Source organism: Salvelinus namaycush, chromosome 3 (genome assembly GCF_016432855.1).
Source record: "Salvelinus namaycush isolate Seneca chromosome 3, SaNama_1.0, whole genome shotgun sequence".
NCBI lineage: Eukaryota > Metazoa > Chordata > Actinopteri > Salmoniformes > Salmonidae > Salvelinus > Salvelinus namaycush.
In genome coordinates this window covers 70,261,569-70,286,314 of record NC_052309.1, presented here as the reverse complement: position 1 = coordinate 70,286,314, position 24,746 = coordinate 70,261,569, and the positions used below count along the sequence as shown (strand labels likewise).

Sequence of the window (24,746 nt, the reverse complement as noted above, 5' to 3'; positions counted from 1 at the left end):
TAGGATTGTGTATGTGTAATATAAGTCGTAACCACTCACCTGATGTATTAGCTGTCTTTATGCATTGCTCTCAGGGTTGTTATTTAAGAGTCTCATTGTTGCAAATTCTGTGGTAGTGTTATAATACATCATACATTTCATAACGTGATGGAATTGTTTTTAGATGTTTGTTAGAATTTAAGATGCATACTAAACAGAAGAAATGTTAATATTGAGGCTTATATAATGATCTTACAGTTTCAGAAAATATGTTATTAGTGACAAAAACACGCTAGCTACAGTATGTACGGGAAACGATATTGATGTATACCGGCAAATTTAATGCTGTGTTGAAATGTGTATAGATAGACAAAAAAATTCAAATTTTGTCTATAACAATTCTCAACATCCACCATGCCAAAGCTTACAAGAGCTATCCAGTGATTAAAAAAAACAATATTGCCTAAACTTACTTTGTAGTATTAGAGTAGTTAAAAAATACATCTATATGCATTAACATTTTATGGTATCCCTTTACTTCAATTTCTTTTTATATATTTTACATTTTACACTTCATAATGTTGTCAGTCATGCATTTGAAACGGCAGGATTTTGGCACATACTGTATATAGATCAAGGTCGTCTCAGCAGGTGTGTTGAAGCTTGAGGATACAGGGGGAGGGGGAAGCTCTCTGATACACTTCTTTTCTTCAATGTGCATCACTACATTAGAGCTTTTACTCTACTAATATTAGATTGTTTGATTTTCTTGTCATCTGGTGCCCTTTCCACCATAATGAGACCCCACTCTCATTTAGCATGTCTATTCAATAGAGCTATGAAACTATCCTCCTGGCCTCCTCATAAACACACAATCCTTCACAGATCATCTAACTGCATTCCCATCGCCAGTCTCAGGCAGCTGGCCAATTTCCATCTAATAGTCAGACTAATCGCCAAGGGAGGAATTACCACTAAATTAAGGACTACACAAATGTTCTAGTTTATTGAAGGCTGTAAATGGATGAGCCAAGCTGAGGCTATCCTCCCTATTGTGTTGTCAATATTTGTTGAATTTTGTGCTGCTCCATACCACTTAAATGAGACTTTATGGGCATTGATTGAGGGAGTTTGATGAAATAGCATATTCTGAGGAAATACACTGTGCTTAAAGTCGTCCTCCATTCTAATTTTCACCTCATTTAAAACCTGATTTCCTTAACAAAAGGTTGTCCAAGTATGACATAACACAGCGGGGGGGGGTTCCTCTTTTGTTCTCTATCGCTTCCCTACTGGTCCTTAAGGAAGGGGTGAGGCCGAGGACATCACATCTGACCATCAAACCAACTCTTTGAATGCCCTACTCCCTGAAGGTTGCAGTTGTGTCTAAAAAAAACCATTGTTTTTACCCTTCAGTGTGTGTACTTTACTGTATACTTGGGATATCGCTTTTCAACAGAAAAAGTTCAAAATTCGCTGGAGGACATCTTTAAGCATGGGTCTGTTGACTCAGTCTCTGATGTTAATTGAAAAATAATAGCAGTGGGGTAGAGGGGAATTGTCACGCCCTGGCCTTAGTTATCTTTGTTTTCTTTATTATTTTAGTTAGGTCAGGGTGTGACATGGGGGAAGTATGTGTTTTGTATTGTCTAGGGGATTTTGTATGTTTATGGGGCAGTGTTTAGTCTAGGTGTATGTATGTCTATGGTTGCCTAGTTTGGTTCTCAATTAGAGACAGCTGTCTATCGTTGTCTCTGATTGGGAGCCATATTTAGGCAACCATAGTCATTAGGTAGTTTGTGGGTGATTGTCTATGTCTATGTGTAAATTGCCTGTGTCTGCACTTGTCATTATATAGCTTCACGGTTGTTGTTTTGTTTAGTTTGTAAGTGTTCTTCGTCTTCTTTGATTAAATATGTGTTCATTTCACGCTGCGCCTTGGTCCTCCTCTCTTTCACGTAACGACGATCGTGACAGGAATTGATCTAATCTGCATCATATTTTTCTGTGTTGTCTTATCATGTACTTTGTACTTGAAGCATTTATGCACATCATTAGATCAAAACAATATTGTGTATTTGTCTCACACTTCCCTTGTGAATAGAGTATGACATCAACATGTATCTAATCTGCAGATCATTAGCCATCACAAACAATATTCATTTCACTTTTGGAAATTGTATATTAATTTCCGGGTGCAGTAAAGTAAAGCATGTATTAAATAAACACTGACAATTGTTCTATTTTAGTAGAAAGTCATATTTATTTTACCTTTAGGGGGCAGAACGACAGATTTGTACCTAGTCAGGTCAGGGATTTGAACTTTGAACTCCAACACTCTAACCACTAGGCTACCCTGCCGCTCCAATATAACCTGGGCACAGGAGGTTGGTGGCACCTTAATTGGGGAGGACAGGGTCGTGGTAATGGCTGGAGCGGAAGAGGTGTAATGGTATCAAATACCACTTCCGGCGCCGACAGAGATGGCCGCCTCGCTTCGCGTTCCTAGGAAACTATGCAGTATTTTGTTTTTTTACGTGTTATTTCTTACATTGGTACCCCAGCTAATCTTAGGTTTCATTACACACAGTCGGGAGGAACTACTGAATATAAGAGCAATGTCAACTCACTATCATTACGACCAGGAGCGAATCCTGTGTTTTGCCTTCCACCCAGTACAATGGATCTGATCCCAGCCGGCGACCCTAAACAACGACGCCGTAAAAGGGGCAAACGAAGCGGTCTTCTGGTCAGGCTTCGGAGACGGGCACATCGCGCTCCACTCCCTAGCATACTACTCGCCAATGTCCAGTCTCTTGACAACAAGGTTGATGAAATCCGAGCAAGGGTAGCATTCCAGAGAGACATCAGAGACTGTAACGTTCTTTGCTTCACGGAAACATGGCTCACTCGAGAGACGCTAACGGAGTCGGTGCAGCCAGCTGGTTTCTTCACGCATCGCGCCGACAGAAACAAACATCTTTCTGGTAAGAAGAGGGGCGGGGGGGTATGCCTTATGATTAGCGAGACATGGTGTGATCATAACAACATACAGGAACTCAAGTCATTCTGTTCACCTGACTTAGAATTCCTCACAATCAAATGTCGACCGCATTATCTACCAAGGGAATTCTCTTCGATTATAATCACAGCCGTATATATTCCCCCCCAAGCAGACACATCGATGGCCCTGAACGAACTTTATCTGACTCTATGTAAACTGGAAACCACACACCCTGATGCTGCATTCATCGTAGCTGGGGATTTTAACAAGGCTAATCTGAAAACAAAACTCCCCAAATTCTATCAGCATATCGATTGTGCTACCAGGGCTGGTAAAACCCTGGATCATTGTTATTCTAACTTCTGCGACGCATATAAGGCCCTCCCCCGCCCTCCTTTCGGAAAAGCTGACCACGACTTCATTTTGTTGCTTCCAGCCTACAAAACAGAAACTTAAACAAGATACTCCAGCGCTCAGGTCTGTTCAACGCTGGTCCGACCAATCTGATTCCACGCTTCAAGACTGCTTCGATCACGTGGATGGGGATATGTTCCGCATTGCGTCCAACAACAACATTGACGAATACGCTGATTCGGTGAGCGAGTTCATTAGAAAGTGCATCGGCAACGTAATACCCACAGCAACGATTAAAACATTCCCAAACCAGAAACCGTGGATTGATAGCAGCATTCGCGTGAAACTGAAAGCGTGAACCACTGCTTTTAACCAGGGCAAGATGACCGGAAACATGACCGAATACAAACAGTGTAGCTATTCCCTCCGCAAGGCAATCAAACAAGCTAAGTGCCAGTATAGAGACAAAGTAGAGTCGCAATTCAACAGCTCAGACACAAGAGGTATGTGGCAGGGTCTACAGTCAATCACGGATTACAAAAAGAAAACCAGCCCCGTCGCGGACCAGGATGTCTTGCTCCCAGACAGACTAAATAACTTTTTTGCTCGCTTTGAGGACAATACAGTGCCACTGACACGGCCCGCTACCAAAACCTGCGGGCTCTCCTTCACTGCAGCCGAGGTGAGTAAAACATTTAAACGTGTTAACCCTCGCAAGGCTGCAGGCCCAGACGGCATTCCCAGCCGTGTCCTCAGAGCATGCGCAGACCAGCTGGCTGGTGTGTTTACGGACATATTCAATCAATCCTTATCCCAGTCTGCTGTTCCCACATGCTTCAAGAGGGCCACCATTGTTCCTGTTCCCAAGAAAGCTAAGGTAACTGAGCTAAACGACTACCGCCCCGTAGCACTTACTTCCGTCATCATGAAGTGCTTTGAGAGACTAGTCAAGGACCATATCACCTCCACCCTACCTGACACCCTAGACCCACTCCAATTTGCTTACCGACCCAATAGGTCCACAGACGACGCAATCGCAACCATACTGCACACTGCCCTAACCCATCTGGACAAGAGGAATACCTATGTGAGAATGCTGTTCATCGACTACAGCTCAGCATTTAACACCATAGTACCCTCCAAACTCGTCATCAAGCTCGAGACCCTGGGTCTCGACCCCGCCCTGTGCAACTGGGTACTGGACTTCCTGACGGGCCGCCCCCAGGTGGTGAGGGTAGGTAACAACATCTCCACCCCGCTGATCCTCAACACTGGGGCCCGACAAGGGTGCGTTCTGAGCCCTCCTGTACTCCCTGTTCACCCACGACTGCGTGGCCATGCACGCCTCCAACTCAATCATCAAGTTTGCGGACGACACTACAGTGGTAGGCTTGATTACCAACAACGTCGAGACGGCCTACAGGGAGGAGGTGAGGGCCCTCGGAGTGTGGTGTCAGGAAAATAACCTCACACTCAACGTCAACAAAACAAAGGAGATGATTGTGGACTTCAGGAAACAGCAAAGGGAGCACCCCCCAATCCACATCGATGGGACAGTAGTTGAGAGGGTAGTAAGTTTTAAGTTCCTCGGTGTACACATCACGGACAAACTGAATTGGTCCACCCACACAGACAGCGTTGTGAAGAAGGCGCAGCAGCGCCTCTTCAACCTCAGGAGGCTGAAGAAATTCGGCTTGTCACCAAAAGCACTCACAAACTTCTACAGATGCACAATCGAGAGCATCCTCTCGGGCTGTATCACCGCCTGGTACGGCAACTGCTCCACCCACAACCATAAGGCTCTCCAGAGGGTAGTGAGGTCTGCACAACGCATCACCGGGGACAAACTACCTGCCCTCCAGGACACCTACACCACCCGATGTCACAGGAAGGCCATAAAGATCATCAAGGACAACAACCACCCGAGCCACTGCCTGTTCACCCGCCATCATCCAGAAAGCGAGGTCAGTACAGGTGCATCAAAGCAGGGACCGAGAGACTGAAAAACAGCTTCTATCTCAAAGCCATCAGACTGTTAAACAGCCACCACTAACATTTAGTGGCCGCTGCCAACATACTGACTCAACTCCAGCCACTTTAATAATGGGAATTGATGGAAATTTATGTAAAAATGTATCACTAGCCACTTTAAACAATGCCACTTAATATAATGTTTACATACCCTACATTACTCATCTCATATGTATATGTATATACTGTACTCTATATCATCTACTGCATCTTGCCATCTTTATGTAATACATGTATCACTAGCCACTTTAAACTATGCCACTTTATGTTTATATACCCTACATTACTCATCTCATATGTATATACTGTACTCTATACCATCTACTGCATCTTGCCTATGCCGTTCTGTACCATCACTTATTCATATATCTTTATGTACATATTCTTTATCCCTTTACACTTGTGTGTATAAGGTAGTAGTTGTGGAATTGTTAGGTTAGATTACTCGTTGGTTATTACTGCATTGTCGGAACTAGAAGCACAAGCATTTCGCTACACTCGCATTAACATCTGCTAACCATGTGTATGTGACAAATAAAATTTGATTTGAAATACATGGTTTCCATGTGTTTGATGCCATTTCATTAGCTCCATTCCAGCCATTATTATGTGCAGTCTTCCCTTCAGCAGCCTCCTGTGAACTTGGTTAATGCCATGACTGGCGTTTCCCCTAAATCAGTCACCCATGCAATGTTGGGCTATTCATTTCCTAAACAGTCTGGTAAAACCAGACAATGTATATTCAATTATCTAACAAAAGTGTTTACAGTGTTAAACTATTTTCAATTTGCTTCAGTCCACTGAGCATGCTACCGTTTGTGCAGGTTATCCAGCCAAATCAAGCCTGGCTGCAACAGTCCAAATAAAATCAATGCGACATTGATAGATGGATCTTGTGAGGCTAGAGCTCTGGGAGGTCGTGAGCAGATGTGACTGGGTAAGAGAGCCATGGGTTGGCTGGGTTTACACAGTGTGGGTGTACTGTGACAAGATGTCACCAACAGGACATTTCTTTCATGAAGTTCAGTTTTTGTAAAGGGAAAACCTTCAATTTTTCACTGTCATCCATGCTTTTATTTGCAAACTATGACACTTGAAATTAAGGATGATTAATATACAATTATATTACTATAGCATTGAACTAAATGGCATGTAAAATAATGTTAAACTATTTCAATTTAAAATCCCAAATGAAATCCCATGCACGGATGCTCCTCGTCTTCAGAAATGACTGCCAAAAAAGCAACCAAATAACCAGGGCTTTACAATGATGGTGAAATTTGGAGAAAGTTTGTGATTAAGTGCGTTAAAACCTTCCTAGAAGTAATTCGCTGAAGGAGGGATGTGTCAGAATGCTGCATTTTGGCACTTTAGCAAGCCTTTATTCATATAAAAAATGTAATATAACATGCTTTTAAAATTATATATTGGTGCACGATTTCTACTTAAAATATCAAGGGACACAAAAGGCACTCTTTTTGTTGAACGACCCTACTTACTTTTGAAAAACGTAATCCTTTTCGTTCCTATGTAGAATATAAGGCTTTCACAAGAGCCTATCTGCCTTTTGGGGGGATGGTTTTCCATGACATGCTACAGTCCTTGATTTCCTTCTCCACAGGTCATTGTCAGGTATCTTTTGCTTCAGAATAATAATATGATTTCAACCTACAGTTGAAGTCAGAAGTTTACATACACCTTAGCCAAATACGTTTAAACTCAGTTTTTCACAATTCCTGACATTTAATCCTAGTAAAAATTCCCTGTCTTAGGTCAGTTAGAATCACCACTTTATCTTAAGAATGTGAAATGTCAGAATAATAGTAGAGAGAATTATTTATTTCAGCTTTTATTTATTTGATCACATTCCCAGTGGGTCAGAAGTTTACATACATTCAATTAGTATTTGGTAGCATTGCCTTGGGTCAAACGTTTCGGGTAGCCTTCCACAAGCTTCCCACAATAAGTTTTTGGCCCATTCCTCCTGACACAGCTGGTGTAACCGAGTCAGGTTTGTAGGCCTCCTTGCTCGCACACGCTTTTTCAGTTCTGCCCACAAATTTCCTATGGGATTGAGGTCAGGGCTTTGTGATGGCCACTCCAATTCCTTGACTTTGTTGTCCTTAAGCCATTTTGCCACAACTTTGGAAGTATGCTTGGGGTCATTGTCCATGTGGAAGACCCATTTGAAACCAAGCTTTAACTTCCTGATGATGTCTTGAGATGTTGCTTCAATATATCCACATAATTTCCCAACCTCATGATGCCATCTATTTTGCACCAGTCCCTCCTGTAGCAAAGCACCCCCACAACGTGATGCTGCCACCCCCGTGCTTCACGGTTGGGATGGTGTTCTTTGCTTGCAAACCTCCCCCTTTTTCCTCCAAACAAAATGATGGTCATTATGGCCAAACAGGTCTATTTTCGTTTCATCAGACCAGAGGACATTTCTCCAAAAAGTACGATCTTTGTCGCCATCTGCATTTGCAAACAGTAGTCTGGCTTTTTTATGGCGGTTTTGGTGCAGTGGCTTCTTCCTTGCTGAGTGACCTTTCAGGTTATGTCGATAAAGGACTTGTTTTACTGTGGATATAGATACTTTTGTGCCCGTTTCCTCCACCCTCTTCACAAGGTCCTTTGCTGTTGTTCTGGGATTGATTTGCACTTTTCGGCACCAAAGTACGTTCATCTCTAGGAGACAGAACACGTCTCCTTCCTGAGAGGTATGACGGCTGCGTGGTCCTATGGTGTTTATACTTGCGCACTATTGTTTGTACAGATGAACATGGTACCTTCAGGCGTTTCGAAAATGCTCCCAAGGATGACCCAAACCTGTGGAGGTCTACAATTTCTATTCTGAGGTCTTGGCTGATTTCTTTTGATTTTCCCATGATATCAAGCAAAGAGGCGCTGAGGGAGGCCTTGAAATACATCCACAGGTACACCTCCTAACCGACTTGCCGAAACTATAATTTGTTAACAAGAAATTTGTGGAGCAGTTGAAAAACGAGTTTTAATGACTCCAACCTAAGAGTGTGTGTAAACTTCCGACTTCAACTGTACATCATATAGTCATCAGTGAAATTGCCTAAATATTCAGAGTTTTAATACTCATTAAATACTCAGAGATGCTGATGCTGTTGGTTGGGGTGACAAGATAAAGAATCAAGATGCCTTCTGACATGTCACTAGTCCTGCTGCTGCCAGAAGGTGCTATTATTCCTTGCGTCTTTTGGCATTTACCTATGGCCACTCTCCGCTGGGCGTAAAAATCTAATGTTTCCGCGTTTAAGCGATTAGTGATGTACAGGTCAGCTGTTTGTTCACCCGCAATTGCTAATAACCCACCTGCAACTGCCTGACTATATGTGATAAAGTGAAAGTCTGAAGCCCGCACCCGACCCAAACCCGCAAATATAAAAATGCTCTGTAGCTTACAGTCAGAGATTTTAGAACGATTTTTTGACAAGGGGGTGTGTGGGGTAAACAGTGGTGTAAGGTACTTTAAAGTACTACTTACTTAGTTTTTTGCAGTATCTGTACTTTACTTTGCAATTCATTATTTTTACTTCACTATATTCCCAATGAAAATAATGTACTTTTTACTCCATACATTTCCCCTTACACCCAAAAGTAGTCATTACATTTTGACAGGAAAATGGTCCAATTCCCGCACTTTTCAAGAGAACATCCCTGGTCATCCCTACTGCCTCTGATCTGGCGGACTACCTAAACACTAATGCTTCATTTGTAAATTAATGTCTGAGTGTTGGAGTGTGCCCCTGGCTATCCGTAAATAAAAAAATATTCACAAATTGTGCCATCTGGTTTGCATAATATAAGGAATTTGAAATTATTCATACTTTTACTTTTGATACTTAAGTATATTTTTGCAATTCCATGTACTTTTGATAATAGAGTATATTTAAAACCAAACACTTTTAGACTTTTCCTCTAGTATTTTACTGGATGACTTTCACTTTTACTTGAGTCATTTTCTATTAAGGTATCTTTACTTTTACTCAAGTATGACATTTGACTTCTTTTTCCACCACTGGGGATAAATATATACACAGTTCCAGTCAACATTTTGGACACACCTACTCATTCAAGGGTTTTTCTTTATTTTTACTATTTTCTACATTGTGGAATAATAGAGAAGACATCAAAACTATGAAATAACACATATGGAATCATGTAGTAACCAAAAAACCTTGTCACAACACAACTGATTGGCTCAAACGCATTAAGAAGGAAAGAAATTCCACAAATGAATGTTTAACAAGGCAAACCTGTTAATTGAAAAGCATTCCAGATGACTACCTCATGTAGCTGGTTGAGAGAATGCCAAGAGTGTGCAAAGCTGTCATCAAGGCAAATGGTGGCTGCTTGAAGAATCTCAAATAAAATATATATTTTGATTTGTTTAACACTTTTTCGGTTACTAGACATGTGTTGTTTCATAGTTTTGATGTCTTCACTATTATTCTTCAATGTCGAAAATAGTAAAAAAAATAAAAAATAAAGAAAACCCCTTGAATGAGAATCCCTTGAATGTGTCCAAACTTTTGACTGGTACTGTTTTATATTAAGTAATTTATACTGAACAAACATATAAATGCAACATGTGAAGTAATGGTGGCATGTTTCATGAGCTGAAATAAAAGATACGAAATTGTCCATACTTACAAAACACTTTTGTGCACAATGTGTTTACATCCCTATTAGTGAGCAATTCTCCTTTGCCAAGATAATCCATCCACCTGACAGGTGTGGCATATCAAGAAGCTGATTAAACGGTATGATCATTACACAGGTGCACTTTGTGCTGGGGACAGTAAAATGCTATTCTAAAATGAAGTTTTGAGTTTTGAGGGAGCATGCAATTGCCATGCTGACTGCGGGAATGTCCACCGGAGCTGTTGCCAGAGAATTTAATGTTAATTTCTCCACCATAAAACGCCTCCAACATCATATTAGATACGTTGTTTTAGAAAATTTGGAATTACGTCCAGTTGGCCTCACAACAGCAGACCACGGCATTTTGGTAGGCTATTTGTTAATAAACTTGTCTCTAATTAAATGCAGTTTCTCTTCATTACTTGTTGCCCTAGAAGACTAAATAAACCCTTGCTCATCAGATACTATGTTATAGCCTAGCCCACACCGATAGAATGAAAAAGGGGGCATATAATACGACGTCTAGCAACCCAAAGGCATTGAGTTCGAATCTCATCAACGCGAACATCTAGCAACCCAATGGTTTCAAGTTCCAATCTCATCACAGACAACTTTAGCTAATTAGCAACTTTGCAACTACTTACCTCTTTTTAACTACTTAGCATGTTAGCTAACCCTTCCCCTAATGCGAACATCTAGAAACTCAAAGGTTGCGAGCTCGAATGTCATCACTGACAACTTTAGCATTTTAGCAACTTTGCAACTAATTACTACTTTTTAGCTACTTTGCAAATTTGTAACATATAATACGAATTGTAATTCTTAAGAGGATTACATATCATACGAAATGGATGATAGACATCCACAAATGAATACATACAATACGAAACGTAACATGTCATAGTATTTGGAGTATGTCAGATTTACGTACAGAATGATACGAAATAATCTGAGACAAGGTTGCTTGTGACTGTTGAATTTGTATAGTGCCTCACAATCATCCCACATAACATTGTTCTGACACGTCCGTCTCTTTATTTTCAACTCTCCATTTTGTAGCTTCTCTCTTATTGAATTAAACTCCGACATTGTCCTTTTTGCCTCATTGGATGGACGTTAACTATTTGTGCCCAGGTTCCCAAAAGCATTTGGCAATTGCTGTGTATTTGGCGATTGCCTACAGTTAATCCCTAAAGCTTGAGTTTAAGCACTAATGCCAGATAAAAATAAAGGAGAAAAAAATGAAGGCCCTAGACATGAATTGCACAAGAATGATACATTTATGGATTTTTTAAATGCATTTTTTTTCTTTATATTCAACCCGTACGTGCATCACCACCAGGGATACAGTCAAATATATTTAAGCAATAAGGCACGAGGTTGTATATGGCCAATATACCAAGACTAAGGGCTGTTCTTAAGCACGATCTTAGCCGTGGTATATTGACCAAATACCACAAAACCCAGAGGTGCCTTATTGGTATTATAAACTGGTTACCAACGTAATTAGAGCAGTAAAAATAAATGTTTTGTTATACCCGTGGTATTCGATCTGATATACCACAGTTGTCAGCCAATCAGTATTCAGGGCTCGAACCACCTAGTTTATAATTATAACTAACCAGTGTTCTATCGGTGATGGGAGAATCTGGGGTAAATTACAGTATAGAAAAACGAATGTGGGGACACCCCGCTCAGGCGTCTTTTTAGATATTTTCTAAACCTGCTAAATTAGGTTAGCCAATAGCAAATTACAAAATACATAAAGAATAATAGCGCCATTTGTCGGCTGCAGGGCTCTATGTCACTAGCCGCTACTGGAGCTAGACGTTAGCACAGCTGGAGGCTCGATCAAACTGTCCACTCTTCAGACTGGAGCAAGGGGAGCTAGCAGGATAGATGTATTTCGCTTTAATAACGTTGTTGTTTTTTACGAAAAATGTGCTTAGTGTGCAAAATAATGTGATATTACTGTTTGCATGATCGAACCCTATCATCACGTCGACAAGGACCATAAATAATGTATTCGTTTTCTATACGGAGCTATTTTATTGCAACACCAGCGTCTACATATGTCAATAACGGTAGCTAAAAGTGTTTTGTGAATTATCTAAATTATTAGAGCGTTTACTATTTATTTGTCCAAATGTTATAATCTCATTGTCGGGGTATTAAAGATAACATGTGCCCAGTGATGATACGTTTGCTTGTGGAAGAGCCATACAGTATTTCATTAGATATCTGATCCACTCTAACAATATTTGGGGATAGGGGTCTTTTTTTCTTGCTCTTACCGGACTCGAGGTTCAGGGGTCTCGCTCCCTGAAAGTCTCTGTCTCTTCAAATTTAATTCAGTGACATGTCACACGTGAGGAAGGATATGGAAAATTATGGTATTAATAGAAGTATTGTGTATTCATTAGAGTTAACAGGTAGCAAAGGTTTTGCAGGTAGGCAGCCCCCAGCTAGCTAAGTTATAACATTAGTGGTTTTCAGACCAGATTGATTGTGCACTGTACCTTTTGATTGGGTCTAACAATTCTCTCTATTCCACAGCACTAGTCTATGGCAGAACTGTGGTCAGCTATCTCTGCTGCTTTGCCTGTGACGGAGGCAGAATTTCCACTTGACTTCAGTGAAAAAGTTGAGCCCAGTGTGGTGGATGTGCTGAAACGTTGCAGGCAGCAGCTGTACACCGGGAGCGGTCGATGGAGGCAAAACGCTCAGATCATCTTGGACTTTTCCTGGGAGAAGCTCAACACAGGAACGTGGCGTGATGTGGACAAGGAGTGGAGGTGTTTGTATTCATATGGCTGCCTGTTCAAAGTAGCTGCCCTATGCAGTGATGATGCCTCACCAGCTACAGTGCAGGAGGCCATACGGACATGTGACTTGGGCCTGCTCATGGGGGCAGCCATCATGGACAATATTTTACAAACCTTTGTAAGGATCCTACAAAATGAAATCGGGAAGAGGCACTCCAATGAGGAGAATCCTAGTGAAGTAGTTAGTGCCAAGGTGGATTTCATATCTTATACTGTGTATGTTGTGGCCTGTTGCTTTCTAACCAATCAATGTGAGCCTGTGTAATATCCCTTTTGTTCTTTCTCATAATTTTCTTAAAGGCTATTTTATTTTGCTTTGCATATTGCTTGTTCTTCAAGTCAAACTGTGTGTTAGTTTATGCTATGTTAAATTCTCTTTTAATCTCAACAGAAAATGAAGGTTGACTGTGTGTCAGTGCCTGTGGTCAAGCAGACTCTGGCAGTACCAAGGATACACTGTCCATCATTGGAGAGCTTCAAGAAAGATTTCTTGGATCCCCAAAAGCCAGTCATATTAGAGGGTATCATAGATCACTGGCCAGCCTTCAAAAACCACCCTTGGAGGTACCTTTTTCTATATTTTGTGTCCTTCTCTAGTCCCTTGCCCTTACCTTCTCATAGTCCCCTAGACACCTGTGTTGATTTTGTTTTCTCCCTTTGCAAAGCATAGAATACCTGCAAACTGTTGCTGGTTGTCGGACTGTACCTGTTGAAGTGGGATCAAGATATACCGATGAGGAATGGTCACAGACACTCCTTACAGTCAATGAATTCATCGATCGCTATATTATTGTGAAAGTAAGTACTTCCTCATGAAAAATATTACCCCAAGAATAAGCCAAGGATAGATGCTTTTCACTCAATGCCTATTCCCGCTCTCTCTTACTCACATTAGGACGCATCAAGTTTGGGATATCTTGCTCAGCACCAGCTATTTGATCAGGTTGGTCATTGCCCTGTCCTGTTTTTTACATAACAAATCTGGGTGAGGATGTTAGTGTTGATATATACTGAACAAAAATATAAACACAACATGTAAAGCGATGGTTTCATGAGCTGAAATAAATGATCCCATAAATGTTTCACATGCACAAATAACATATTTCTCTCAAATGTTGTGCAGCAATTTGTTTACATCCCTCTTAGTGAGCATTTCTACTTTGCCAAGATAATCCATCTATCAAGAAGCTGATTAAACAGCATGATCATTACACAGGTGCACCTTGTGCTGGGGGCAAAGGGTCACTCTAAAATGTGCAGTTTTGTCACACAACACAATGCCACAGATGTCTCTGAGGGAACATGCAATTGGCATGCTGAATGCAGGTATGTCCACCAGAGCTGTTGCCAGAGAATTGAATGTTAATTTCTGTACCATTAGCCGCCTCCAACTTTGTTTTAGAAGTTGTGATACCGGCCACCAGGACAGCTGATGAAACTGAGGAGTATTTATGTCTGTAATGAAGCCCTTTAGTGGGAAAAACTCATTCTGGTTAGCTGGGCCTTGCTCCCCAGTGGGTGGGCCTATGCCCTCCCAGGCCCACCCATGGCTGCGCCCCTGCCAGTCGTGAAATCCATAGATTAGGGCCTAATGAATTTTTCAATTGACTGATTTCCTTATATGATCTGTAACTTAGTAAAATCATTGAAATTGTTGCATGTTGCGGTTATTTTTGTTCACTATAAGACTAAAATACAACATAAATGTATATTTTACTGGAAATGTAGGATACAGGCTTCTATAATCCTTGCCTCCATTTTGGTATTGTACAAATTACATTTAAAGCATACAAGTTTTTCAGTTACAAAAACAGTATTTTGTTCAATGTACTCTTCTCCAAGGTCCCCGAGCTGAAAGACGACATCCGTATCCCTGACTACTGTTGTCTTGGTGAGGGAGAGGAAGATGACATCACGATCAATGCTTGGTTTGGGCCAGGAGGTACAGTGTCCCCCCTTCATCAAGACCCTCAACAGAACTTCCTGGCTCAGGTGAGTCCAACACATCCAGCGAGTAGGATCAGACTCACAGCAATTTGGACCCTGCCAGAGATATGTGTGATACTGTATTTTGGCAATCATAATTTGGTGACTGCATGGTTTCCCTATTGTGTAACAGGTGGTTGGGAGAAAGTACATTCGTCTGTATTCCCCTGAGGACACCGAGAAACTCTACCCTCACCAATTGCAGCTCCTACACAACACTAGTCAGGTTAAAATTCAATTTTAAATCTCTTCATGCACCAGGTCTATGATCTTAAAAACAATCTAGCATTTAAGTGATCTACCTAAACTGTTAGTGCTGCATACTTTGAATGGGAGAAATTAGTAAAGTGTTTGCCATTTAAACACAAAGCTTTCTTTAATGCAGGTGGAGGTGGAGAGTCCAGACGTGGAGCGATTCCCAGAGTTTGTGAAGGCTCCCTACCTAGAGTGTGTGTTGCAGCCTGGGGAGGTCTTGTTCATCCCAGTCAAGCACTGGCATTACGTGCGTTCTTTGGAGCTCAGCTTTTCTGTTAGCTTCTGGTGGTCATGACCCATGATGAAGGATTCAGGTTGTTTTTAGTCAGAATTTTGGTTATTGCAGTGGTCTTGTAAAATGCAAGTCCTGTGCTCACGTATGTTGTGACTTAGGTCTGAATGTTATTTTCTTAATCAATAACATGTCTGTCCTTTCATTGCTTCAGCCCTCTAAGCCTCGCCCACCAAATGTTTTTAAAAACACCTGATTCTATAAACAAATTCATGGTTAAGTGTCAATGGTAATTTAAAAAGGATTAAGGTTGGAAACAAGTCTCAATTTACATAGTTCACAACTTACAACGGCGATTCATATTGAAGAATTATGGGAAATTTGCTCAACTCAATTAACTTTAGTAGAGGAAAATAGCCTATCACATAATTAAAAGTATCCCACCTCATATCCATGACAAAGGAAAGCCAGTTGTGTTCAATCTATCAACACTTGAATGTGATTATGGCACACATTGAATGCCAAGCTACCTGCATGATTGGCGCTTGCTTCCACTCATTACTAAATTAAATGAAGGAGCAGTTAGTGTATGCTTTTTTCCTACTGCATATAAAATATGGAGTTGTTACCCATTTAGTTTGATAGGGTATGCTTTTTCAAATTAGCATATTTAATTGTTCCCAAATTATTCCTGCATGCATCCGTGAAGTTATGACCTCCTGGTCCTCCGGGTCTGAGCTGTAGACCGAGGAGTGGGGGTGGGGGCCGTGTTCTCTTTGGCTGCTGACTGAGTCTTGCTCTGAGAGGACGGAGGTCTATACACATCTATAGGGAAGAGAAGGGAAAATTAAATGATATGAATGACTAGATAAGATAGGTAAATATGTTTTTTCTTCGTCTGAGTCGAAAACAGATGAAAGTGATATGTATACACAGACCTTTATACAAACTATGATAGATTGTATAGACTATCATGGTACCACTTGTGTTGCAATTCTTTGATCAGCGCAACATTATTACCTGGGATCTCATGTGGCCAGAAGTCCTCACAGGCAGGGCATCGTGGATCAGTCCTTCCTTTGAAGTATCTGGCGACACAAGGGGTGTGGATTTTGATGCCACATGTAGGATTTTTACACATCTGGCACTGAGAGGTAAAAAGACCAGATTATTACAAAAAATGAAGCATGAAACCAAATGCATTGCCTAGAAAGCCAGGCTATATCAGTGGTGTCAATCCCATTTTAAATTCAGTCAACATATTTTGAGTAGCAACTACACCATTCATGAGAAGCATATCCAACAAAACATTAGACATGCAACATTAAACATTCATGTCTACCTTCTAGCAAGTTTGAACAGAGAGAAGAGGACTGAGAAAAGTGAGTTTGGGAATCTGACAAAAAGCAGATGTTACACCAATTTGGATTTGACATGGGGTCCAATTTAGCTAGCAGGAGATACATTAGATGCAGCTTATTTACTGTAATTTAAATTGAAGTTGTATCACTTTACCTGCAAGGCCACATTGTGACAATGGCAGACCTTGACCTGGTCTTGATACAACATCCGAATATATGGCTCCAGCTCCATTATACATCGAGTGGAGAGAAAGTAGTCACCATTTTTCTGAAGAAAAGACGAACACAGATTGCAAGTCAATAAGTGGCTCCAGAAGCAATTGCATGCATAGAATGTGTCTTCAGAGACAGCACCTCTTTCAGCCACTTATCCTGAACAAGCCTGTTCAGTACATGTTCCGTTTCTCTTTTCTTTAGCTTTTTTGTCTGGAGGCTGTCGGCACAGTTAAGAATGTCCGTGGAAGAGGCGGTTCCATTGTCAGAGTCCAATCAGGTCCATCTAAAAAATAAGGACATGCCGGTTATTACAGACATATTCAAATGTTATTTAATTCTTAAGTCTTATTGTCAGTCATTTACTAAAAACAGCATACTCACTGTTTTTCGGAATAATTCCAACTCATTGTCTGCATAATCAGTTGACATCCTGGTCACATCAGTTTCAGCCATGTTCACCTGAACAGGAGAAGATGTCAGCAGGAAAAATAAGAGCAGTTCATGATGACAGTAGTAGTAGTAAAAGAGCTTTGTGAATGAATTTGATTAGTGTCACTGACCAAAGCATGATACTGAAGACCATCCTCCTCAGACATCCCTTTTCTGATCTGCATGAACATGGGCTGCAGCTGGGCATTGATAACCTTGATGAATTCATCGAGTTTATCATGAGCATAGTGTGCTGTATAAAAAGGGGTACATGCGAGTGGCCCTCAACAAAAACATTTTTGGACAGTTTCTCAGACCTAGATTAAGCCTATTCCTGGACCTAAAGGCACTTTCAATAGAGAATCTCTATTGTGTCTAGAAAACTGGACTTTTGAGTTTAAGGGTTTACCATACAAAAAATAAACAGTAGAGGACCGGGGGCAAAATAGTATGCAGCTATGCTGTTCTTACCACCGTGTGTCTCACATCAATGCCGGTGGAGAGCCCTTGCCTTGGCACCATCAATGATCCCATTGACCATCATGGTTTGCAGGAACCTTTTATAGCTTTCTCCCAGTGGTCGAGCCATGGTGCAAGGAAAGCCCTAGAAAAAACATTCAACAACGATTTTGAATAAGCAGCATTTGAGGGTGTGAGATTCCATTGGACCCCACACAATGTGGTTGACCAATAATTGCTAGTGCTTGGGCACACACAAGCCAATTTGCCTCTTTGCATTATAGGCTGACATTAGCTCACAGATGAAAGTGGTTAGCTACACTGAACAAAAATATAAACGCAACATGCAAAGTGTTGGTCCCATGTTTCATGAGCTGAAATAAAAGATCCCAGAAATGTTCCATACGGACAAAGCTTATTTCTCTCAAATGTTGTGCCGAAACTTGTTTACATCCCTGTTAGTGAGCATTCCTCCTTTGCCAAGACAATCCAACTGACAAGTGTGACATATCAAGAAGCGGATTAAACAGCATGATCATTACACAGGTGCACCTTGTGCTGGGGACAATAAAATACTATTCTAAAATATGTAGTTTTGTCACAACACAATGCCACAGATGTCTCAAGTTCTGAGGGAGCGTGCAATTGGCATGCTGACTGCCGGAATGTCCATCTGAGCTTTTGCCAGAGAATTTAATGTTAATTTCTGTACCATAAGCCACTTCCAATGTCGTTTTAGAGAACTTGGCAGTACGTCCAACCGGCCTGACAACTGCAGACCACGTGTACGGCATCGTGTGGGCGAGCTGTCAACGTTGTGAACAGAGTGCTCCACGGTGGCTTATGGTATGCGCAGGCATAAGCTACTGACAACAAACACAATTGCATTTTATCGATGGCAATTTGAATGCACAGAGATACAGTGATGAGATCCTGAAGCCCATTGTCGTGCCATTCATCCATTGCCTCATGTTTCAGCATGATAATGCACGGCCCCATGTCGCAAGGATCTGTACACAGTTCCTGGAAGCTGGAAATGTCCCAGTTCATCCATGGGCTGCATACTCACCAGACATGTCACCCTTTGAGCATGTTTTGGATGCTCTGGATCGACATCTACAACAGTGTGTTCCAGTTCCCGCCAATATCAAACAACTTCGCACAGCCATTGAAGAGTGGGACAACATTCCACAGGCCACAATCAACAGCCTGATCAACTCTATGTGAAGATGTGTCACACTGCATGAGGCAAATGGTGGTCACACCAGATACTGACCGGTTTTCTGATCCACGGGGCAACAGATGCACGTCTAATCCCAGTCATGTGAAATCCATTAGATTAGGGCCTAATGAATATATTTCAACTGACTGATTTCCTTATATGAAGTGTAAATCAGTAAAATCTTTGAATTTGTTGTATGTTGCATTTATATTTTTGTTTAGTATAGTTATCTCTAGCTGTCAAACAGTAATGTTAGCTAGCTCGCTCAGGGTTCGTCTGTAGCTCTCCGGTAGTAATAGACAAAGTAACTCACACACACAAACCTCATACACACGCAGACTCATGTACTCACACTGATTGTACATAATATTAGGAACACCTTATCTTTTGTCTTACCCATTCACCCTCTGAATGGCACATATACACAATCCATGTCTCACTGATTGAAATGGATTTAACAAGGGATCATAGCTTTGAACTGGATTCACTTGGTCAGTCTATGTCATGGAAAGCGCAGGTGTTCCTAATGTTTTGTGCACTCAGTTTGTGTGTATATAGATATCTCTCTCTCTGACACACATACTCACAAACACATCCAACGTTGCGAGAAGGAGTTAGCTGCAACCCAATATTGGCGACCGAAGTGTGGGTGTGTCGAAAGGAAAGGAGTGGGTGTGTGGAAAGCACTCTGCTATAGGTTACACCAAAGACAGAAGAGTATGGTTTAGAAACTGTGTTGTCAGACGGTTTTCATTGAGCAGTGTTGTTTATTTATTTTTCGTCTCTTACCACGCCGCTACCGTACATTTGAGCTACAGTACCGTGAGAGTTTGGACTTTTGTTTTGAAGCCAGAGGATGAGTCTTGAGTCGGATTTCACTGTTATAAACAAATACTTTTACATTCAGTTTATTTTTTATAAAAATGATTGATGATGGGTGTACTGTTGCTTTATGGGTTGTATGCGTGTGCTTACTGTGACTATCACCCTGATATTGGCTACTAGGTAGCTACTTCCCACGCCGTTGCCGGACAGTAGTGCTTGTCAAGCAGGAGCGAAGGGCACTGTGTCCCGGTGTCGTTGCCGTTCATGCCCTTCCTATTGAGTAGTAGACTATGTATGTATCAAGGTGACATCTAGATGGTTATTGTAAGCGCTGCGTTAATTGAATCCGGTATCAGGATAAATAAAAAGCAAGGTCTGCTAACTTTCTTTAATTATGTTTAATTAACGCAAGCAATAAATGGCAAATGCAATTTTCGTATATACGGGTTCACTGTATCACCGCGCAGGGTTGAACAGGGAACTCTGGAATGTGCGCAAACAACAGTTATTATACTATGACAGCCGTCCGTTGGCCTATCTCAGTAGAGGCTGAGCGTGGTTTAAACTTTGCTCAGCCTATCGCTGGCACTCAGACTTGTCCCAGTCTCTTGGTGCTCTCCGGTGTCCGCATCTGGTCTTTGGGTAGATTAGATCTGTCTTGTTCCGCTCCCCAGATGCTACACTCAAACAGTTCCTAATATGGTATTGTCCAGTGTCCTACCCTCCCTGGTTGGCCTGGAGATATGCACCCCTCCCCTCTCCAGATTGACCACAGCTTTTGTAGCAAGTCACTCTATGTTGCTCAGTCTTTACACACATACACACACACACATCTGCATTGTTTGTGTGTGTGTGTGTAACAAAGCAATATTCATCTTCAAACAATATGGTAGCGGGCCATAATGCATAAACATAAATCCTAACATTATTAATATTAGTTATTTCTTGTGTAGGCTGCTATCAAAGATATGTATAACTAACACAAGATACTTCATCTGTGTCGTTTACAGTGGGAGGAAATTAAGAAGAGTGGGCAGAACAAGTAAGGAGGTGGGCAAAGCCAAGTACAAGCTAGTGAGATCCTATTGGTGCGTTGTAGCATGTATTTGCATATTTCCGTCAGGCACTTCACAAAGGAGGCATTCCCTATGTGCACAAACTCAATTCTACCTTGCACTCCTAAACAACACATTTATCTTTTACTTTGGCAAAGTGCCAAGTCTATAAAACTTAATGCACTGTGTTTGTTTTGGTAACAGAAACATGTATTGAGATCAGATGTTTCATCGATGACAACATTTGCAGAATGTCGGCCCAGTTTCACCTTGTTCCATCCTCTCCCACTACCTGCGTTTGGACTTCCTCAACACCACATGTGGTGGTGAGAAAACATTCTAAATGGATGCTTCAGCTTTATAGCCGCTGTGACGTGTCTGGGTTACCCATTCTGGCTGTGCTGCTATCTTACATTAAATAAAAAATGGCCACGTTACCTACCGCCGGCGACAAGACCGTGATACCCAGTAGGAAGCAGGCACGCCGATACAACGTCAACCAAAACGGTCTTGAGTGGCAACAAATCTGCCCACTTAGCTGATTCACTTTCCATAAACCCACTCCTTTTGACACACCCACTCGCACATACCCCGGTTGTCATATTGGGCTGCAGCTACCCATACTTGAGCGAGAAACACACTTTTCATGCCACTTCAATACCGATGTGACTTTTTCGTAGCAGATTAGGAGACTGAGGTTAAGGTTAGGAAAAGAGTTTGGGAAAATGCTCTCCTAATCTGCTTTGTATCAAAGTGGGCTGAAAAGATTGTGCCCCACACTTGAACGCTGTTGTCCCATGTACAGTTGAAGTCGGAAGTTTACATACACTTAGGTTGGAGTCATTAAAACTCGTTTTTCAACCACTCCACAAATTTCATGTTAACAAACTATAGTTTTGGCAAGTCGGTTAGGACATCTACTTTGTGCTTGACACAAGTCATTTTTCCAACAATTGTTTACAGACAGATTATTTCACTTAAAATTCACTGTATCAAAATTCCAGTGGGTCAGAAGTTTACATACACTAAGTTGACTGTGCCTTTAAAAAGCTTGGAAAATGTCAGAAAATTATGTCATGGATTTAAAAGCTTCTGATTGACATAATTTGAGTCAATTGGAGGTGTATCTGTGGATGTATTTCAAGGCCTACCTACAAACTCAGTGCCTCTTTGCTTAACATCATGGGAAAATCAAAAGAAATCAGCCAAGACCTCAGGAAAACAATTGTAGACCTCCACAAGTCTGGTTCATCCTTGGGAGCAATTTCCAAACGCCTGAAGGTACCACGTTCATCTGTACAAACAATAGTACGCAAGTATAAACACCATGGGACCACGCAGCCGTCATACCGCTCAGGAAGGAGATGCGGTCTGTCTCCTAAAGGTGAACGTACTTTGGTGCGAAAAGTACAAATCAATATCAGAACAGCAGCAAAGGACCTTGTGAAGATGATGGAGGAAACAGGTACGAAAGTATCTATATCCACAGTAAAACAAGTACTATATCGACATGACCTGAAAGGCCGCTCAGCAAGGAAGAAGCCACTGCTCCAAAACCGCCATAAAAAAGCCAGACTACATTTTGCAACTGCACATGGGGACAAAGATTGTACTTTTTGGAGAAATGTCCTCTGGTCTGATAAAACAAAAATAGAACTGTTTGGCAATAATGACCATCGTTATGTTTGGGTAAAAAAGGGGGAGGCTTGCAAGCCGAAGAACACCATTCCAACCGTGAAGCATGGGGGTGGCAGCATCATTTTGTGGGAGTGCTTTGCTGCAGGAGGGACTGGTGCACTTCACAAAATAGATGGCATCATGTGGCAGGAAAAATATGTGGATATATTGAAGCAACATCTCAAGACATCAGTCAGGAAGTTAAAGCTTGGTCGCAAATGGGTCTTCCAAATGGACAATGACCCCAAGCTTACTTCCAAAGTTGTGGCAAAATGGCTTAAGGACAACAAAGTCAAGGTATTGGAGTGGCCATCACAAAGCCCTGACCTCAACCCTATAGAAAATATGTAGGCAGAACTGAAAAAGCGTGTGCGTGCAAGGAGGCCTACAAACCTGACTCAGTTGCACCAGCTCTGTCAGGAGGAATGGGCCAAAATTCACCCAACTTATTGTGGGAAGCTTGTGGAAGGCTACCCGAAACATTTGACCCAAGTTAAACAACTTAAAGGCAATGCTACCGAATACTAATTGAGTGTATGTAAACTTATGACCCACTGGGAATGTGATGAAAGAAATAAAAGCTGTAATAAATCATTCTCTACTATTACTCTGACATTTCACATTCTTAAACAATAAAGTGGTGATCCTAACTGACCTAAGACAGGGAATTTTTACTAGGATTAAATGTCAGGAATTGTGAAACACTGAGTTTAAATGTATTTGGCTAAGGTGTATGTAAACTTCTGACTTCAACTGTTTATAAAGACATTAAACGCTGGGCCGTTTCTTTACCGTTTTTCACACTGCGTATTCATATACTGTATTCTTCACATTGCTCATTCTAATAGTTTTTATTTAACTAGGCAAGTCATTTAAGAACAAATTCCTATTTACAATGACGGCCTAACCTGGCCAAACACTAACCCGGACGATGCTGGGCCAATTGTGCGCTGCCCTATGGGACTCCCAATCACGGCCGGTTGTGATACAGCCTGGAATCGAACCTATAGTGACTGTCTGTAGTGACGCATCTAGCACTGAGCAGTGCCTTAGACTGCTGCGCCACTCGGGAGCCCCATAATATACTGTATCTACTACTGTACATTGCATTTTGTTAGCGACACTGGATTCTCGACATAGCTCACTGTAATATATCTAATGCTGTATGTTACATATCATTATTTAGAAATTTATTTTTGGTTTATATACAGTGCCTTCAGAAAGTATTCAGACCCCTTGACTTTTTCCACTTCGTTAGGTTACAGCCTTATTCCAAAATAGATTCAATCGTTTTTTCCCCCTCAATCTACACACAATACCCCATAATGACAAAGCAAAAACCGGTTTAGAAATTTTTGCTGATTTATTTTTAAAAATAAAACTGAAATATCACATTTACATAAGTATTCAGACCCTTTACTCAGTACTTTGTTGAAGCACCTTTGGCAGTGGTTACAGCATCAAATCAAATTGTATTTGTCACATGCACCGAATACAACATGTGTGACGCTTGGCATTCAGGCCAAAGAGTTCAATCTTGGTTTCATCAGCCCAGGTAATCTTGTTTCTCATGGTCTGAGTGTCTTTAGGTGCCTTTTAGCAAACTCCAAGCGGGCTGTCATGTGCCTTTTACTGAGGAGAGGCTTCCATCTGGCCACTGTACCATAAGGCCTGATTGGTGGAATGCTGCAGAGATGGTTGTCCTTCTGGAAGGTTCTCCCATCTCCACAGAGGAACTCTAGAGCTCTGTCAGAGTGCCCATTGGGTTCTTGGTCACCTAGCTGACCAATGCCCTTCTCCCCCATTGCTTAGAAACATCTCATGGATGATCAAAGGAAACAGGATGCACCTAAGCTCAATTTCTCTCATAGCAAAGGGTCTGAATATCTGTTTTTAATTTTTAATAGATTTGCTCAAATTTCTAAAAACCTGTTTTTGCTTTATCATTATAAAGTATTGTGTGTAGATTGCTGAGGATTTGTATTTATTTAATCAATTTTAGAATAAGGCTGTAACGTAACAAAATGTGGAAAAAGTCAAGGGGTCTGAATACTTTCCGAAGGCACTGAATGCATAGATTGCATATTGATTACGATGACCACGTTTACATGCGCACCTATATCCCGTTAAATACAGGATCCTCAAGTATTCTGTTT

The 24,746-nt window shown here is 41.3% G+C and overlaps 2 protein-coding genes across 4 annotated transcripts; one reads left to right on the top strand and one right to left on the bottom strand.

The window, feature by feature from the left end:
• The first annotated feature begins 11,929 nt into the window (after positions 1–11,929).
• Positions 11,930–18,177, top strand: LOC120036526 (lysine-specific demethylase 8-like). 3 transcript variants are annotated; one of them, XM_038982972.1, is made up of 8 exons: positions 11,930–12,132; positions 12,605–13,066; positions 13,265–13,437; positions 13,539–13,671; positions 13,769–13,816; positions 14,716–14,865; positions 14,993–15,085; positions 15,245–18,177. In XM_038982972.1, exons 2-8 carry the CDS (start codon positions 12,614–12,616, stop codon positions 15,407–15,409), a joined length of 1,215 nt encoding a protein of 404 aa, XP_038838900.1. In that variant the 5' UTR covers positions 11,930–12,132; positions 12,605–12,613; the 3' UTR covers positions 15,410–18,177. The 3 variants fall into 3 exon arrangements, with proteins under 3 accessions (XP_038838900.1, XP_038838903.1, XP_038838901.1); XM_038982973.1 differs by lacking the exon at positions 11,930–12,132 and adding an exon at positions 12,177–12,498; XM_038982975.1 differs by lacking the exon at positions 13,769–13,816.
• On the bottom strand, positions 16,041–16,502 carry LOC120036560 (non-structural maintenance of chromosomes element 1 homolog). The gene is made up of 2 exons (XM_038982976.1): positions 16,367–16,502; positions 16,041–16,171 (listed from the first exon to the last, which is right to left on the bottom strand). Exons 1-2 carry the CDS (start codon positions 16,485–16,487, stop codon positions 16,056–16,058), a joined length of 237 nt encoding a protein of 78 aa, XP_038838904.1. The 5' UTR covers positions 16,488–16,502; the 3' UTR covers positions 16,041–16,055.
• Positions 18,178–24,746: the final 6,569 nt, after the last annotated feature.

Coding starts and splice junctions, on each gene's coding strand:
- LOC120036560 (XM_038982976.1), bottom strand. CDS start 16,487: ATGTGTAAAAATCCTACATGTGGCATCAAAATCCACACCCCTTGTGTC. Junction 16,172..16,366: donor CTGGCCACATGAGATCCCAG/GTAATAATGTTG, acceptor TCTTCCCTATAG/ATGTGTATAGACCTCCGTCC.
- LOC120036526 (XM_038982972.1), top strand. CDS start 12,614: ATGGCAGAACTGTGGTCAGCTATCTCTGCTGCTTTGCCTGTGACGGAG. Junction 13,817..14,715: donor AGCACCAGCTATTTGATCAG/GTTGGTCATTGC, acceptor CTCTTCTCCAAG/GTCCCCGAGCTGAAAGACGA. Junction 14,866..14,992: donor AACAGAACTTCCTGGCTCAG/GTGAGTCCAACA, acceptor ATTGTGTAACAG/GTGGTTGGGAGAAAGTACAT.